This window comes from Salmo trutta, chromosome 8 (assembly GCF_901001165.1).
Source record: "Salmo trutta chromosome 8, fSalTru1.1, whole genome shotgun sequence".
Lineage (NCBI taxonomy): Eukaryota > Metazoa > Chordata > Actinopteri > Salmoniformes > Salmonidae > Salmo > Salmo trutta.
Window position 1 is genome coordinate 44657880 of NC_042964.1, and position 15178 is coordinate 44673057.

Sequence of the window (15178 nt, forward strand, 5' to 3'; positions counted from 1 at the left end):
GAGAAATGTTGTCATTAGTTTATAGAATAAAACAAAACATTTCATTTTACCCAAACACATATCTATAAATAGTAAAACCAAAGAAACTGATCATTTTGCAGTGGTCTCTTATTTTGTTCCAGTGCTGTATATTTTGTAATAATTTCCAGCTGAAATCTGGACACAGGTTGGATTGAATAAGGCCCACTGTTAATACATAGATACAATTAGTCAGTTTTATTTATTCTGTCCCCACGTCTCCCCAGGCTAAATTAGCCATCGTTTAACTATGAATACACAGCTGCCACAGCAATTATTATGACTGACAGCTCACCTCTCACCCACGATAAATCAATCAATGCTCATTACAAGGGATTCGCCTCTTCAGCGCAGACAGGCATAATAATCAATCACTGCTCGTTACATCCACACATGCTCAGATCCACCAAGTCAAGGCGCCTCAGGAGAAAGAAAGAAGGGAAGTGTGGAAAGAGGAAGTGATAGAGTGATGAAGAGGTATTCTGTCCTTCTACCACTCTGGATGAGAGCGAGTGATGAAGAGGTATTCTGTCCTTCTACCACTCTGGATGAGAGCGAGTGATGAAGAGGTATTCTGTCCTTCTACCACTCTGGATGAGAGCGAGTGATGAAGAGGTAAATGTATTCTGTCCTTCTACCACTCTGGATGAGAGCGAGTGATGAAGAGGTAAATGTATTCTGTCCTTCTACCACTCTGGATGAGAGCGAGTGATGAAGAGGTAAATGTATTCTGTCCTTCTACCACTCTGGATGAGAGCGAGTGATGAAGAGGTATTCTGTCCTTCTACCACTCTGGATGAGAGCGAGTGATGAAGAGGTAAATGTATTCTGTCCTTCTACCACTCTGGATGAGAGCGAGTGATGAAGAGGTATTCTGTCCTTCTACCACTCTGGATGAGAGCGAGTGATGAAGAGGTAAATGTATTCTGTCCTTCTACCACTCTGGATGAGAGCGAGTGATGAAGAGGTAAATGTATTCTGTCCTTCTACCACTCTGGATGAGAGCGAGTGATGAAGAGGTATTCTGTCCTTCTACCACTCTGGATGAGAGCGAGTGATGAAGAGGTAAATGTATTCTGTCCTTCTACCACTCTGGATGAGAGCGAGTGATGAAGAGGTATTCTGTCCTTCTACCACTCTGGATGAGAGCGAGTGATGAAGAGGTAAATGTATTCTGTCCTTCTACCACTCTGGATGAGAGCGAGTGATGAAGAGGTAAATGTATTCTGTCCTTCTACCACTCTGGATGAGAGCGAGTGATGAAGAGGTATTCTGTCCTTCTACCACTCTGGATGAGAGCGAGTGATGAAGAGGTAAATGTATTCTGTCCTTCTACCACTCTGGATGAGAGCGAGTGATGAAGAGGTAAATGTATTCTGTCCTTCTACCACTCTGGATGAGAGCGAGTGTCATCAGGAGGTAATGATGGAATTGGTAGTTAAGTTCTCCATCAGTATCCATGGAGTTGACTCATTAACACTATGCACAACATACTGACTGATCACAATGGGCTTAATGACCTGGGGCTCTAATTAATAGAAACTAGAATCTTCCCAATGAAGACAAAAAAAAAAAGGCTAGCTAACAACTGTGAGAGAAGGAAGTTTGAAATGAACATGCAGTCAATTTATTTTGTGTTTCTTGGAGACGTGGCAACCAGTTTGATTCAAACAGACACTTGAATATCACATAAAGAGCCAAGCATGAGAGTTGATGTGTTGAGAGACATTAGAAGAAAAACATCCATCACATTGATCCAATGTACATTAAAATCACTGGTTTAATATGCTTCATACATTTACTAGAGGCTTTTGGAATTCGGAGCGGAAGAGACAAGTGAGATAAGGAATGCTGCTGTTGAATTTTCCTGAAATCACTCAGGCAGGAAACTCCCTCTCTCTCCACTCACACGCCCGCCCACAAAGCAGTAGTCACAATGAGAGTGTGAGTGAGATTTCATATCTCATCCTCCTCCCAACTTGATTGGATTGCGGAGTGTGTGTCTGTTACTCCTCTCTGATTACCTCCACTTTTACATAAGGAGGGATCACCTGGGGGTCAGCCTCAGCCGGGCTCTGATTGGCTTTTTAACCAGGCAGTGATGATGTAATCCCCGGGGGACAAGGGCTCTGGTCGATAGTGCTTTAAACCTCTGTTCCCATTAGTGTGTGCGTGCGCGCATCTATTTGTCTTTACATGTTTGTGTGTGTGTGTGTGTGTGTCTCTGTAAAAGTGTGTGTGTCTCTCCGTGTGTGTGTTTCCTACCTTAATGTATCCTCCTGTAGACAGCAGCACAGTGTTGTCTGGGGAGAAGTGCAGGTCGGTCACCCAGCCTCCGTGCAGAGAGTCCATGGCGTCCTTGTTGTCACTGGAACAGATCTTTAGCAGAGTACCATCCTTCATGTTCCACAGCTGAGACACGTGACACACGAGACAAACGAATGAAAAATGAGAGAATTGAATGAGACCTAGTAGTTATAAATGGTGGGCTGTATGACAGCTGTGGACTTATTATCAACCTGGTATCTTAGGAAGCTTTTGACCAGACGGCCATAAAATATCTAACCTCAACCAGAACTACAAACTAAATCAACAACAAATATCTCATGTAGTTCGGGCTACTTTAGTACTTTCTAACATGGCCATCTAGTGACTACCAACCTTATAGACATACAGTAGTCTACAGTTAGGTGTGCAATAATCCAGTCCTTGTGCTTTTCAACTTTACCTTTCAATCAATGACTACTTTCACTGATTAATAAAGCACCAGAGACATAAAACAACCCTACATTTTAATACTGGCGTTATGCAACTAACAACCATGAGCCATACTGTCCTGTCTATATAGGACACAGAACATGCTATATTTAACACCTTGCATGATTCACTGAGAATGACTCAAGTGTTTCCATAGAAACAAGAGGGGCATATATTCCACTCTACGTACTGTAATTCAATCTTGTGCTTTAAGTCAGTTTCCTTCTGTTTGGTGCCTAATGAACACAACCCTGGATGATTGACTAGACATGATTGACATGTCATGACATGATTTTAAAGTGACAGTTCACTCCAAAATAAGTGTGTCAGTTGTTTTCGAACCTGGGAAGAGACATGCGATGTGGACTCATCTCGATATTAGATCACTTTTCAGGTTCGAAAACTTTGGAGTGTACTCACAAACTTTGGAGTGTAGTTCAAATGTACGAGTCAGACAGTCAGTCAGGAATAGTTTGTGGAAAGCAGCTGGTAGAGGAACAATGTGATTGTAGAGGAACAGACAGGACCCTCTGTCACGCTCTCATTTCTTCAGTCCCTACTCTGTCCCTCTCCCTGTTCTTCTCTTTAATTGTTCTTATTTTCCGTCATCCCCTCTTGCCCACTCTCCTTTCTTCTCTTACCCCACTTTCCCTTCATTTCCATCATCCCTTCTCCCTCTCTCTCTCCTTCTCTCTTTCTCTAGGATCTATGCAGATGCCAGAGCCTTAGGGATTCAATCTGACTAACTGTCTTCTACTTCCTCCCATCCTCTGCCTTCTTTCCTTCCTCTTCATCCCCCCTGCTGACCTGCACACCTGTTCCACATCCTCCTCTCCGTCTCTTTAGAGGTGCAGCACTTCGCTCTATTTTTCTATTGCTCCTTCCTTCACTCATGTGCTCACTCCTTCACTTACCCCTCCCTAACCCTCAACTTCCCTCCTCCTAATGCTCCTTCACTCACTCCTTCATTCCTTCCTCCCTCCCCCTTTACTCCCTCTATCCCTACCCACCCGTATCTCTCCGTTGTCGTCGCCGGTTGCTAGGCGCCGGCCGTCCCAAGAGAATTTGCAGCTGCGGACACAGTCCTGGTGGCCATTTAACAGGCGCACGCACTCCCACGATGCACTGGTCCACACCTGAGGGCCAATGAGAGGAGAAACAGGAGGTCAGAGGTTACAACATTTTGTCGAAAATAAAACATTTTCAAATATGTTCTTTTGAACATGCCATAGCAATTTTGGTTAGGCCACTTCTATATGCAGAGTGCCTTGGTTAATTCAATTGAATAATTTCCTTTTTCCCTGAAGGCCTAACTGTCTATTGTTTCTCTATGCTGCTAGTCTGGTAGCTCAACTTAAAGAATGGAACAAGCGCTCACTGATAATGAAGCCTGGCATCAATTAAAGCCTCCCGGCTGCTTCTTTGATAGATGATACTGCCCATACCATAATGCTATTTTTACATTTCAATAACCCATCCACCACCGCCTCTCATCGGAGGACAAATATATATATATATATATATATATATATTTTTTTTTACAGCTTTTCTGCTACATATACATACATTTTACATACATGGTACTTTTATATAAAGCAGTCACATAACAATAATACATTACCAAACAACGTATTATTACCAATCCCACCCCTCAGCCACTCTCAGCCCATCCCACCTATCACCATAGAAACCAAACGAGGGTGGTCTATCTACCAGATATTTTTCAATTGTACTGTGATGTTTTACATCATTTTTTTACCTTTCTAAATCGTAAAGTATCCACAGATTGTGAGCTAAAGATGAAAACTTTTCCTACTAGTATTATATTATTTAATGACTGACTATGGCTTTCCAAATTGCCCAACACTGCTATTTGCAAGGTTAATGTTGTGATTTTTTAACCATTCCTAAACCTGTGACCAGAAACAAGCTACATAGGTGAAATACCAGGAATAAACGATCTAGTGATTCTGTCTCTTCGCAGCAAAATCTACAGAGCTGAGATTGTTGTATTCCCCATATATATAGCATTCTGTCGGTGGCAAGAATTTATATAATAATTTAAATTGAAAAACGAAGTGTTGAATCAAGTGTTGTTTTTTGTACCAGTTCATAAACCATGTGCCATGGAATCGGTACATCAAAAATCTCTTCCCATTTATTTTGCAACCTGTATGGCGCAGTTGTCAACATTTTTGTCCTCAAATGAAAACTGGTATATTTTTCTATTTACGCCAATTCCTTTTCAGCCAATTTGTATCTTTAATATATGGCAGGCAAACAAGCTCCCTACCTTCTCCCTTTTCCACTTGTCTCCTCCATTGTGGTAGTGCTGCAATCAGTTGGTTGTAAAATTAGGATTGAGCAGATATTCCCATATATTTTCAATAGCTGCATGTGACATAACTCCTCAATTTCTAGTCATATCATTCATAAATATAATACCATTAAAAAATCATAATCCATAAAGAATGTTTTTTTAAATTAATCAGTATATTTGAGTTTAACCATAACATTTGTTTTATCTTTTCTGGAGGATAAAACTGAAATTGTAACCAGATTTGTATGGCTTGTTTAAGAAAGGGCGATACTTTAAACAAAATTAAATTTTCAATTAGTCGGAAATGAGAAGTTGTAATCTGTATGAAGACAAAAACCCTATTTTTGAACAAAGGATGAGCCTTTCTTAATAATCTACTGGATAACCATTTGGGGTTTAAGTATAACTTATGCATGAGTGAAGCTTTTAGTGAGAGGTTTAAATATTTAATAATTTTAGCCCCCCAAACTCATATTTATTATATAAATAGGCACATTTAAATTGTCTGGCTTAGCATTCCAAATAAAATGAAATCTTTTTTGCTCATATGATTTAAAAAACGAGTCGTTTGGAGTAGGCAGTGCCATTAGTAAGTAAACTGTGATAGGACCAAAGAGTTAATCAATGTGATTTTTCCATAAATAGACAAGTATTTACCTCTCCATGGTTGCAGAATCGTATCTATTCTTGCTAACTTTGTATTGAAATGAATTGTGGTAATTTAATTTATATTTTTTGAGATGTGAATACGAAGTAGGTCTACTTCACCATCCGCCCATTTTATTGGTAAACTACAAGGTAGTGTAAACATATTTTAATTTAATCCCATCAGTATGTAAAGTACATCTAATTGTTGGGTTCTGACTTCTATACTTGAAATATCGTTGTTCATGGTACTGAGGGAGAGCGGGGAATGCAGAACGTTTTCCGTTCTGTTAGAACGTTTTCCGTTCTGTTAGAACCTGTTCTGTTAGAACGTTTCCGTTCTGTTAGAACGTGTTATTGTTGGACGTCATGGTATCCTATGGGAAGGAGAAGGGCCGCAGTCTGGTTTCAGTTGTTGGGTTGTAATTTGAAATAGTTGCTACACCAGAAGTGAATGGTTATCTGTAGGAGGAATGTACTGTATATGGTGGGGTCAATTAAGGTTGGATATGAGCCAGGGGCTTGGACTGTTACTGAGTAAGGGAAAGGCAATCACATGGTTGTGGTCACTGATAAGGGTGGAGAGCTGTGGATTAGTGAGGAATCGGGGCCGAGGTCAGGTCAGGTCACATTAAGGGAGAAGGAACAGTTTATTACCCACATCACTTACCTTCCTGCCTACCATTAAATATGTAATGTATAGAGAAAGGGAGGAGACCACCTAAAGTGGGGTATATATACACTTGTGCTGGTGGGAACATGTTCAGCTATCTGACCCATTTGGTGAATAAACTTGGTTTGAGCTTTTCCTAGTTGTCTGTTAGGTTCTAAATAAACAGAGTAAAAACTAACATAATAAAGAATACTCTGTTTATTACAAGAACACAATGTTCTTAGTAAATTGTCTCTGTCTTTCTGTCTGTCCGTCTCTCTCCCTTTCTCTTTCATGCTTGATGGAGAGAACATCACATGGTAGATGATTAAAAAGTTATTTGGCACAACGTCTCGAAGTCATCTGAAGGTCAATAGACAGAAGGAGGAAGGGAGAGAGAAGGGAACAGAGGAGAGACGAGTGGAACAAAAACATTCTGTCTTTCATTCTATCAGACAAAGACGATCAGACTCAGGGTTCGGCTTTGACCTATGATAGCAGACAGAAAAAGACAGTGGGTGTATGTGTGCATACAGTGGCTTACGAAAGTATTCACCCATTGGCATTTTTCCTATTTTGTTGCTTTACACCCTGGAATTAAAATAGATTTTGGGGGGGTTGTATCATTTGATTTACACAACATGCCTACCACTTTGAAGATGCAAAATATTCTTTATTGTGAAACAAACAAGAAATAAGACCAAAAAAAACGGAAAACTTGAGCGTGCATAATTATTCACCTCCCCATTCCTTCAATTCTGACCAGTTTCCCAGTCCTTGCCGATGAAAAACATCCCCACAGCATGATGCTGCCACCACCATGTTTAACTGTGGGGATGGTGTTCTTGGGGTGATGGGAGGTGTTGGGTTTGCGCCAGACATAGCATTTTCCTTGTTGGCCAAAAAGCTCAATTTTAGTCTCATCTGACCAGAGTACCTTCTTCCATATGTTTGGGGAGTCTCCCACATGCCTTTTGGCGAACACCATCATGTTTGCTTATTTTTTTCTGGCCACTCTTCCTTAAAGCCCAGCTCTGTGGAGTGCACGGCTTAAAGTGGTCCTATGGACAAATACTCCAATCTCCGCTGTGGAGCTTTGCAGCTCCTTCAGGGTTATCTTTGGTCTCTTTGTTGCCTCTCTGATTAATGCCCTCCTTGCCTGGTCCGTGAGTTTTGGTGGGTGGCCCGCTCTTGGCAGGTTTGATGTGGTGCCATATTCTTTCAAAAAAAATGTATAATGGATTTAATGGTGCTCCGTGGGACGTTCAAAGTTTCAGATATTTTTTATAACCCAACCCTGACCTGTACTTCTCCACAACTTTGTCCCTACCTGTTTGGAGAGTTCCTTGGTCTTCATAGTGCCGCTTGCTTAGTGGTGTTGCAGACTCTGGGGCCTTTCAGAACAGGTGTGTGTGTGTGTGTGTGTGTGTGTGTGTGTGTGTGTGTGATATATATAGATAGAGGTCATGTGACACTTAAATAAAGTCCACCTGTGTGCAATCTAACTAATTATGTGACTTCTGAAGGTAATTGGTTGCACCAGATCTTATTTAAGGGCTTCATAGCAAAGGGGTTGAATACATATGCACGCACCACTTTTCTGGTATTTTTTTTTTTTTTTTTTTGAAAGAAGTAATTTTTTCCATTTTACTTCACCAATTCGTGGGCGGCTTGACCGCTGGAGGGACAGGGAGGCGAGTGGGCGGCTTGACCGCTGGAGGGACAGGGAGGCGAGTGGGCGGCTTGACCGCTGGCTAAGTTAGCGACCGCAGTAACCATCTGTTTCATGTCCACCTCAAGCTACCAATGACCTTTAGTTGACCGCATAATAATGTACACTATACACACGGTTCTGAAGGGATCGTGATATAGACAACATGTCTGTCTCACACTGATCTAAGGATTTAGGCTAGGTTCTGTCACATACTGATGACACGTGTGTGTGTTACCTTAGCAGTCTTGTCAGCGGAGGTGGTGGCAAAGAGCTGTCCGTCAGGCGACACGTCACAGGCTAGCACCGCCCCCTGGTGACACACTAGGTCCTGCAGCCGTTCACCACTAGACATGTCCCACACCTGGGGGAGGGAGCGAGAGGGAGAGATGCTTTCTGTGTCACCTCCCTCTAGTAAATATCCTTTAGTTCATGTAAGTGCACGCTGATCGTAACGTGTTGCTTTTAACAGGTTTTGCATGCATGTGTGTGTGTTTAAGTCTTACTGTCTGTCTGGTACTTCATACGTGTGCTTGTATTACCTTGATGGTGCCGTCAAAGGACCAGCTGAGGAGATGTGTCTCTGAGGGTGAGGTGGTGAGCAGAGAGAAGCATCTGACCTGCTCCTTGTGGCCCTCCAGAACCACACACTCACCTGTCCTCCACCTCCACACCTACAGGGGGGAGAGAGACAGCGAGAGAAAGCAAGAGAGAGAGCAAGAGAGAGATCACCTTCTGGTACTGGAGTGGGTAAAAGTTGCACCTCAACCAGGGATTTAGCACAACCACGGTTATGGAGGGTAAGTTGATCCTGGATCTGTGCCCAGAATGGGAGTATTTAGCTGCTAGGAGGGACTGGGCACTGAGCAGAATATTGGCCTCTATGCAAATATCTCAGACAATGATTGACACATCAAACTCTCACCACTCCAGAAGTCAGTGGTCAGAGTCACAGCTATGTTTACTGTATAGAGCTATTCACATTCCCTGTAGGTCAACATTTCCTCAAAGTGAATCTATCCACCAAATATTCCCTTTTCAGCAAAGCTACTCAAACATTATTCATATAAACAGGAGATGGTCCATGGACCGCAAGGGACTAAACAGGAGATGTTCCATGGACAGTAAGGGACTAAATAGGAGATGGTCCATGGACAGTAAGGGACTAAATAGGAGATGGTCCATGGACAGTAAGGGACTAACCAGGAGATGGTCCATGGACAGTAAGGGACTAAACAGGAGATGGTCCATGGACAGTAAGGGACTAAACAGGAGATGGTCCATGGACCAGAAGGGACTAAACAGGAGATGGTCCATGGGCAGTAAGGGACTAACCAGGAGATGGTCCATGGGCAGTAAGGGACTAGACAGGATATGGTCCATGGGCAGTAAGGGACTAGACAGGATATGGTCCATGGACCGGAAGGGACTAAACAGGAGATGGTCCATGGACAGTAAGGGACTAAACAGGAGATGGTCCATGGGCAGTAAGGGACTAAACAGGAGATGGTCCATGGGCAGTAAGGGACTAAACAGGAGATGGTCCATGGACAGTAAAGGACTAAACAGGAGATGGTCCATGGGCAGTAAGGGACTAAACAGGAGATGGTCCATGGGCAGTAAGGGACTAAACAGGAGATGGTCCATGGGCAGTAAGGGACTAAACAGGAGATGGTCCATGGGCAGTAAGGGACTAAACAGGAGATGGTCCATGGGCAGTAAGGGACTAAACAGGAGATGGTCCATGGGCAGTAAGGGACTAAACAGGAGATGGTCCATGGACAGTAAGGGACTAAACAGGAGATGGTCCATGGGCAGTAAGGGACTAAACAGGAGATGGTCCATGGGCAGTAAGGGACTAAACAGGAGATGGTCCATGGGCAGTAAGGGACTAAACAGGAGATGGTCCATGGACAGTAAGGGACTAAACAGGAGATGGTCCATGGGCAGTAAGGGACTAAACAGGAGATGGTCCATGGACAGTAAGGGACTAAACAGGAGATGGTCCATGGGCAGTAAGGGACTAAACAGGAGATGGTCCATGGACAGTAAGGGACTAAACAGGAGATGGTCCATGGGCAGTAAGGGACTAAACAGGAGATGGTCCATGGGCAGTAAGGTACTAAACAGGAGATGGTCCATGGGCAGTAAGGGACTAAACAGGAGAATACAGAGTAAGATGAATACAAAGTGAGGCTGCGCTGTTCTGATTTGCAGCAAGGTGGTGCTCTGGATAGTGTGTGTGTGTGTAGTTCTGATAGGCAGATAAGTCTAGCAGTGGACAGGCTGTCCTAAAAACAGAGTAGAGGAGATGAGAGGATATGTTCAGTGAAGTGGAACAGTAGAGGCGAGTTGTTAGGGGTGACAGAGCGGAACAGTCCGAAAACATCACACACAGACACACACACACGCGCACAGACACAGACGCACAGACACACAGGGACGGAAATAACATACCACAAAAGAGAAGAAGAAAAGAAAGATGAGGAAGAAAGAGAAGGGCCCCACCCGTATGGTGGTGTCCTCAGAGGAGGTGATGAGTGTGTGTCCCTCCGGGGTGAACTGGCAGTGGAGAACTGTCCTGGTGTGACCCTGAAGAGTGGCTAGAGAGGTCCCCGACGGCACCTCCAACACCTGGGGAGAGAGAGGGAGGAAGGAGAAGGGAGAGATGATTCCATTTCAATCCTTTATTACTGTGTCAAAAGAGCAAAAACAATCTATTAAAAGCATGAGTTGACACACATCCCAAGAAGTTGGAGAAGTGTTGACTAACAGAATAGTAAACTTGAAAAAATTAAATAAGATAGTCACACACTATATTTTGCTCCCAAAAGTGTAAAAACAAGCAACTGCTCAAGTAAGATGGAAAACGGGAGACAGAAAGAGGGAAGACAGATATTTAGAGGGGAAAGCTGGGAGGATAAAGTGATAACCTTCTGACTGTCTATGGGTAAGCCTAGACCAAAACTAGTAAAAGATAAAGATGTGGAGCAAAATAAAAATATATTACAATACAAAAGGAGACCAAAGTAATGCTTTTGGGTTGACAGTGATAAGCTCATCAAAAAGGAAAAAATGTAAATATTAGCGGGCTCTGCGTGCGATTGATCAGCCCAGTCGGAGAGTGGATCTGCCCTGACTGCTTTGTGTGAGGGTCTGACAGACAACACTGTCACAGCAGGAGAAAAGGCAGCTCTGATGCTCAAAGAACTGGCTTCAAGTTACAAAACCACTTCAATCTTATAAGGGAGACAATGGAAACTCTTACAACCTATAGTAACATTATTGAGGTCCTAGAAGTCCTAACTGTCTTAGAAACTTTCTGCACCATCTTTGCTAACTTGACTGAGTAGTTGGACTAGAATTTTAAGGCTGAATTCTGTTGACATTGAACTATTGGAAATTATTGCAAACTTAATTAAACTATTAAACTTGAGTTATTCATTAAAATGGTAAGATTTAGAAACAATAAGGGCCATACTTGAAGTCTATTAATATTATCGCAAAATAATTCAACCCAATTACCCCTCCTGGTATGATATCTGTAGTGTAAACCAATAAACCAAAAGGCAAAGAAACACACAAGCTCATAACTTTAGATGAAAAATGACTACACATGCATGCAAGCATGCACACACACAGACACTCACAGACACTCACAGACACTCACAGACACTCACAGACACTCACAGACACTCACAGACACTCACAGACACTCACCACAAGGTGAAATCTCAATCTAGATTCACCTTGTACTAAAACATTTAAACCTCTCAAATAAAACCCTACTCCAAACAAACGCGTGAGAAGGCTAGCCGCAGGGCATGCCAACCAGAGGACGCTCTGCGATGCTACTGGGAAATGGGTTTCAAAAGGTTGCCAGCTCACCTCAAGCTTTGGGAATGAGGCAGCAGGGAGGGTGCTCAGGGCGATATGGGGGAAAGGTTGAGTAAAACATGTTAGCGTTAGGAATACTAGTTTGGCTTATGACGCTTAGGAATAAACAGATCAACGAAAGCAGCACAGATCTGAGAGCAGTGGTCATCGAAGCACCTTACGATGAGCGGGTTAACATGAACTGATCCCTGATCATATGCTGTGATGTGCACCTTAAACTCCATTTGAACAATAGATCACGCCACAGTACCGGAGCTATCCCTCGCCCTAACACTGATCACAATCCCTTTGAGAAGGTCGAGACACACACACACACACACACACACACACACACACACACACACACACACACACACCTTAAAATACTATTTGAAAAAGATCAGGACTTGATTGAGCCTGGTGCAATGTCCCAACAGTGCTGACCATCTAGGCAGACTAAAGCAAAGTAATGATAATATTATTTGAATCCAGGTCGAAGCACACAGTGGAGGCTGCTGAGGGGAGGACGGCTCATAGTAATGGCTGGACTGGTATCAATCACATAGAAACCACGTGTTCGATACAATTACATTCCAGCCATTATTATGAGCCGTCCTCCCCTCAGCAGCCTCCACTGACGCGCACACGCCATATCGCTACCATACCTGTACACTGCCTGTTTCTAGCCCTAGCGCCAGCAACAAGCCCCTGTGAGGGGTCAGCCGCTGTAGAGTCCTCCATCCAATGGTCCTCAGTACCTGCCTAACTGTCATCCCTCCTGCCTGGGGTAGAACACACACAGTCACTCTCTTCAACACTCCTGTTCCTCTCTTTCTCCAGCTCACCCTATCTTCTTTTCCTTCTTAATAGAAAAACAGCATGTCATTTCAACAGAGGAGAGAACCGAGCCAATCAAAGTGGCAATTACGGCCCAGAAAGAAGACTAGAATGCGAGGCATGCGTCAAACTGAGTCAATGACAACGAGGGCATTGCTTTGTGAGTTCATTAGAGTTCTGGTCAACTTTTACCTCTCTGCTCTAATAGCACAGTGGCTCTGATGTGGAGAGAGAGAGAGCAGGCAGAGAGACACAGAGAGAGAGAGAGAGAGAGAGAGAGAGAAACAGAGACAGAGAGAGAGAGAGAAACAGAGAGAGAGAGAGAGAGAGAGAGAGAGAGAAACAGAGACAGAGAGAGAGGCAGAGAGAGAGAGAGAGAGAGAAGGCAGAGAGAGACAGAGAGAGACAGAGAGAGAAACACAGAGAGAGAGAGAGAGAGAGAGAGAGCAAGAGCTAGAGGGAGCGAGAGAGAGAAAGAGAGAGGGCAAGAGAGAGAGCAAGAGTTAGAGAGAGAGAGAGCGAGCGAGAGAGGGGGCAGACTACTGCAGCAGCGGACCTGGAAGGAAACAAAGCAGCAGCTCCCTCTGGGGTAAATGAGAGGAATTAGATCTAATGGAACATGTGTAAAGACCAACACAAGTATACTCACAGTGAAACCAACATTTCCATGGTATGCCCACTTTTCACATATGAAGTAACTGATATTACACAACCCTGCAGTGTCTTTCAGCTCCACTCATTTCATCATTATTATCCCTTTATCCCGCTGTCCTCAACCCCCTCTTGACTGAGAAGAGTAGACAGACACCCACGTGTGTGTGTGTGTGTGTGTGTGAAGAGGCCTGAGTTATTATAAGCCATTAACCCCTGTGTTGGTTAGAGCCCAGGCCCCCTTCATTAATTAAAGAGGTTCCTGAGGTGCGGCCCCAACTGGAGTACAGAGTTCTACACACCTGCCAGGGGACAGAGGGTGTGTGACACTACTTACTACCACTTCCAGGGACATCCCTGAGTCTCCACACACACTTCCAAAAGGGAGCAGATTTTCCTCGGCTCGCAGTAAACAACCATTTATCATAGAGACAGGGAGCGATGGAGCAAGTAGTGCAGAGAGTGGGAATAAATGAGAGAGGAGAGTGTGAGGAAGAAAAGGTGAAAAGTAGGAAAAATCTCATTTATGACAACTAGAAAAGAGAAGCAGAAAGAGAACAGAGTACAAAATAGGTAGAGAGAGAGAGAGAGAGAGAGAGAGAGAGAGAGAGAGAGAGAGAGAGAGAGAGAGAGAGAGAGAGAGAGGTACAGTAGGACAGACAGGGTTGACAGGCCAGACAGAGAGAGAGCTGGGTACAGTACAGTACAGTAGGACTGAGACAGGGTTGACAGGCCAGACAGAGAGAGAGAGCTGGGTACAGTACAGTAGGACTGAGACAGGGTTGACAGGCCAGACAGAGGGTTCCAGCACAATGTCACCAGCCAATACTGGACGTGAGAAACACCTTGGCCAGCAAGGTGAACATGATTTTTACACACACACCACATGGACCAACTCTTCCAAGCATAGGCAGACCACAGTAGTCACAATGCTACTAGAACAGCACCAGTGGTAAAACTGTCAAACTTAGTTTTGGTGTAACATTGTGTCCAGCTTTACCTGCAAAAATGTCTCTTCCTGCCTTTCCTACAGCTCAGTTGGTCTTTATCAAGTTTGGCAGTGATACCCTCTTCTCCAGCCAAAAAGCCTTTTACATTTCTGCCACTTTTCCCTCATAGCACCTGCACTTTTGTCAAGTTAAGCATAAGTTATACGTAAGCATTTTCCTACTTTTGATTTTTGCTTTCTGGTATGTGTGTGAGGGTAAAAGTGTGTATATGTGTGTGTGCATATGTGTGTGTACCTGTATCGTCCCATCCTCTCGTCCCAGCCCCACGGCTGAGGTCTGTGAGCAGATAGCAGTGCAGCGGATACGAGACTCCTGGTCCTCTGACTGGAACATCACCGCTCCGGTCCTCCCATTCCTCACCTGACACACACACACACACGTCAGCCTGCTGGGTTAACACCTGTCACATCTGTAAGACACCATTTGGTGTCGGCGCGTGCGAGTTCTGCCTAGCCCTCTCACCTGCAGTCTGTTGCGGTTGTCGGCGGCGACCACGGTAATGTCACCATTGTTAAAGAGCACGTCAGAGTCCCTCTTCAGACAGACAGCCGAGGAGGTGTGGACTCTATTGGTCTCCCACACCTAACACACACACCAAGGCATTCCATTTTTTATGCCATTAAAAATGTTAAATGGTTAAGTACAATATGTCACAAAAAGGGTTAACTGATGAAGACAGATTGGACAAATTATTGACAGAC

General features: G+C 43.9%; 1 protein-coding gene across 3 annotated transcripts in view; it reads right to left on the bottom strand.

Moving 5' to 3' along the window:
• LOC115199073 (apoptotic protease-activating factor 1) overlaps positions 1-15178 on the bottom strand; it is a 72522-nt gene that overhangs the window by 26277 nt on the left and 31067 nt on the right. For all 3 annotated transcript variants that reach the window (XM_029761617.1, XM_029761619.1, XM_029761620.1), the window contains 7 exons: positions 14940-15059; positions 14712-14837; positions 10612-10737; positions 8646-8777; positions 8342-8467; positions 3786-3911; positions 2284-2430 (listed from right to left, as the gene is read on the bottom strand). In XM_029761617.1, the coding sequence (XP_029617477.1) occupies positions 2284-2430; positions 3786-3911; positions 8342-8467; positions 8646-8777; positions 10612-10737; positions 14712-14837; positions 14940-15059 (903 nt within the window). The remainder of the gene's footprint in view (positions 1-2283; positions 2431-3785; positions 3912-8341; positions 8468-8645; positions 8778-10611; positions 10738-14711; positions 14838-14939; positions 15060-15178) is intronic.